The following is a 640-nucleotide window of genomic DNA, read 5'->3' as shown; positions in this document are numbered from 1 at the left end:
CAACCGCTGGAACAAGCGGAGAGGGGGAAACCCAGGCAGGGACGGCGGGCAACTCCTGGTCCGAGGTTGTCCGCCGGAAGAAGAGGGGAAATGCCGCTGCCGCTGCTAATTCCCCCCCCTCAGCCGGAGCAACCCGGCAGATCGCCCCGGCCCCCCCACCAAAGGCCGTCAAAATCGTGGCCCCAAAAACCGCGGCCATAGTGGTGACCCTTAAGAAAGGGGCCACCATGACCACCGCGGAAGGGGCCACGATTGACGCGAAATACTCGGAGGTCCTGGCAAAGGCCAGGTCCTCGATATCCCTGAGGGAATTCGGTTTGGAGTCGGTCAAGATCCGAACGAGTATGACCGGCTCCAAACTGATGGAGGTCGGGGGGACCACCCCCGAAGAAACCGCTGACCGTCTCGCCGCCGCCCTGGTGGAGGCAGTAGGGAGCTGGGCGGACATAACCCGCCCAACCAAAATGGCCGTCCTCAGGATCACCGGTCTAGATGACACGGTGACCACTGAGGAAGTGGCGGCCCAATTGGCATCGGTCGGCGGGTGTCCCCCCAGCTCCATGAGAGTAGGTAATATCAGGCCGAGCTTCTGGGGCGGCGGCTCCGCCCTGGTCAAGTGCCCAGCGATTGCCGCTAAGGC

General features: G+C 63.6%; 1 protein-coding gene across 1 annotated transcript; it reads left to right on the top strand.

Annotated features, from left to right (window-relative positions):
* Window positions 1-227: 227 nt before the first annotated feature.
* On the top strand, window positions 228-616 carry LOC106121561 (uncharacterized; the record flags this gene model as incomplete). Its single annotated transcript, XM_013317273.1, has 1 exon — window positions 228-616. A coding segment is annotated over exon 1 (389 nt), but the record flags the coding sequence as incomplete, so codon positions are not given.
* Window positions 617-640: the final 24 nt, after the last annotated feature.

Source organism: Papilio xuthus, unplaced genomic scaffold, assembly GCF_000836235.2.
Source record: "Papilio xuthus unplaced genomic scaffold, Pxut_1.1 DF826939.1, whole genome shotgun sequence".
NCBI lineage: Eukaryota > Metazoa > Arthropoda > Insecta > Lepidoptera > Papilionidae > Papilio > Papilio xuthus.
Note: the sequence above shows the minus strand (reverse complement) of the source record. Positions and strands in the feature narration are given on the sequence as shown.